General features: G+C 40.5%; 1 protein-coding gene across 1 annotated transcript; it reads right to left on the bottom strand.

Moving 5' to 3' along the window:
• Nucleotides 1-215: 215 nt before the first annotated feature.
• On the bottom strand, nt 216-1,958 carry hbae4 (hemoglobin alpha embryonic-4). The gene is made up of 3 exons (XM_023993359.1): nt 1,365-1,958; nt 759-963; nt 216-456 (listed from the first exon to the last, which is right to left on the bottom strand). Exons 1-3 carry the CDS (start codon nt 1,454-1,456, stop codon nt 328-330), a joined length of 426 nt encoding a protein of 141 aa, XP_023849127.1. The 5' UTR covers nt 1,457-1,958; the 3' UTR covers nt 216-327.
• Nucleotides 1,959-2,376: the final 418 nt, after the last annotated feature.

Below are 2,376 nucleotides of genomic sequence, written 5' to 3'. Positions count from 1 at the left end.
ATAACATGCAAAACAGACAAGCCCCCCCCCCCCAAAAGATATGACGGGTTGCCACTGCTTGGGATGTACTTGGGATGTATGGTCCTCAGCAGATGGTTTAGTTTACACATTTCTATACCTAAAGGGAACTCTGTCACAAGATAACTGACAGAACTTAATACAGCTGAACAAGTCACGATTTCCTCCTTATTACAGAGAGTTAACGACACAAGCACTCAGGTGTTTCTGTCAGGTTTTATTACAAAAGAAAAACACACAAATAAAATACTCTATAATAAGTTAATGGAACAGCAACATTTGGTTTATATGATYGGGCTATGATGCTCCTTATCTGTATTTCTCTGCAAGGACGGCTGCGAAGGCCGAGAGGTACTTGTCCATGGCTGCGTGGGCGACAGGATCGAACTCATCACCCATGTGAGCGGCCAAAGTCACGAGGATACAGTGACAAAGAAGCTGTGAGGGAAATAAACAAAACACAAAGGGAAAAAAATCATAAAATAAACCACAAGTGCACTTGTTACGTTTCCTTCATAGATTTGAAATGAAATTATTGGTATAAGAAATATGGTGGAAACTCCCAGTCTATGCCATTGCCAACACCAATTTGTGGGGAGTAGTGAATGAGTGCACAATTCAAGGAGTAAAGATTATTAGGACACAATGAGTGTGTTCCAGCAGATGATATAAGTAGGGATAGGGATGTTCTAGTGCTAATATCTGATGGAACAGTTAATCAAGAGAAATAGGGAAGGCACCTTGAAGTTGCAGGGGTCTATTCTCAGTTTGTAGGCATGCAGTGTTTGGAGCGGTGCCAGGGTGACCATCATCGAGCTGATGTCTTTGGAACACTCAGCTATCGCGAGAACTATCTTCTTCCCGTGGGAACGCAGGTGCGGGGACCGGGGTCTGATGTCCAGGTGGGCGAAGTATGTTTTTGTCCCGGGAAAAGTCGTCATCATCCTGTGATACAGTGATAAAGTGTAGGTCTGCAAGTGGGCATTATATTTGTGACTGACAACAGGTGACTGACAACAGGTCTGTTGTTGCCTCCATTCCCACCAACTTCGGGTAAATAGACCATGAACCCAATTTAATTGCAAAATTATTGTAACAGGCTAACCATATAATAAACAAAAATGTAACAACACAAAAAACATATACGTTTTGTTTTCATTCAAATACATGACACCTTTCACAAATACATTTTCCAATAGCAGAAGCAAAGACAGTTTTTGCCAACGAAATGTCTTAGTTTTAACACCGTTTAGCCTACCATATCGAAAGTGGCATCTTATCAGAAAGGAAGTCATGTTCAGATGTGTGTGTTGCTTGTATGTTATTTACAATTAACTTAGGCCTACCTTAGAAGACATTCAGCTCCGATGTCGGAAGCCACGGGAATCATTTTGTCCCAAATTTTAGCGATCAGCTCCTTTTCGTGGTCTGTGAGCATATTGTAGCCCGTTGCGCTGGTGCTATGCGTAAAAGTTGAATGTCTGAACGGGCGCACGGCACAGGTCTGCGTAAAGGTGTTAGTCAACCATTTTTTGCACCACTATAACCCATCAAAATGCAAGCAAATCACGTTTTATGGCAGTATTTACAACAATTGTCTAAATGAGGTAAACAAAATTGTAATTTGCGGCGGTCGTTTGCGGTAGGCCTACTCCTTGCTTCGGGTTGTTTTCCTTCTGAATGCTGAGGAGAGATAACCACTTGAGGGTGGGCAAGTTGCGCAGAAGACCGAACATCTTCTGATATGCGTCATGTGGTCTACTGGGGGCCTCTTTTGACACACACACACTGTTAACGTGACCATAAAAAAAACATAAATAATAATAATGTAATGAAGTAAAATGTAAGTCTACTTAAGCCTAATGCATTGTAATAAAATTGACTTAAAATGCACCGAATACAGTGTTTTGGGTGAATGTGTGATGTTGCAGTTGGTGTGTCACGAAGTTACCCTACCCCTTAGAAATTCCTTGCTGTGGTTACTGATTTTGACCTAATCTCRGCTCCCTTTATCGTAATCTATACATCCCAGCCAGGGCCAGGCAACTGACTTGGCCGTGAACACATATTGTAAACATATTCATGTATATGGGTGATTCTACAGAAGTGGTGTAATTGCTGTCCCACTTCCAAAAAAAACAATCWAAAAAAGTGTCCAAATGTAGATTTTGTTTTCATCATGATATGTTCTAATTAATTCCAAGGCAATAACAAACATATTGTTAAATGAATATAGTACAAAGCCATTGTTTATACACCTCTTTCTATTCACAAGTGGCTGCCCCAAAGCGACTCTTAAACTTCATGTTTGAAAATAAAACAATTCATGATTTCAGATTTGTTTTCAACACTATTATT

Source organism: Salvelinus sp. IW2-2015, linkage group LG8 (genome assembly GCF_002910315.2).
Source record: "Salvelinus sp. IW2-2015 linkage group LG8, ASM291031v2, whole genome shotgun sequence".
Taxonomy (NCBI): Eukaryota; Metazoa; Chordata; class Actinopteri; order Salmoniformes; family Salmonidae; genus Salvelinus; species Salvelinus sp. IW2-2015.
This window is presented reverse-complemented; position numbering and strand designations above follow the sequence as displayed.

What these genes read in the sequence shown, in the direction of transcription:
- hbae4 (XM_023993359.1), bottom strand. Translation starts at nt 1,456, where the DNA reads ATGCTCACAGACCACGAAAAGGAGCTGATCGCTAAAATTTGGGACAAA. An exon ending in GGAGCTGAATGTCTTCTAAG is followed by an intron (nt 964 to 1,364) that starts GTAGGCCTAAGT and finishes ACTGTATCACAG; the next exon opens with GATGATGACGACTTTTCCCG. An exon ending in TAGACCCCTGCAACTTCAAG is followed by an intron (nt 457 to 758) that starts GTGCCTTCCCTA and finishes TTTCCCTCACAG; the next exon opens with CTTCTTTGTCACTGTATCCT.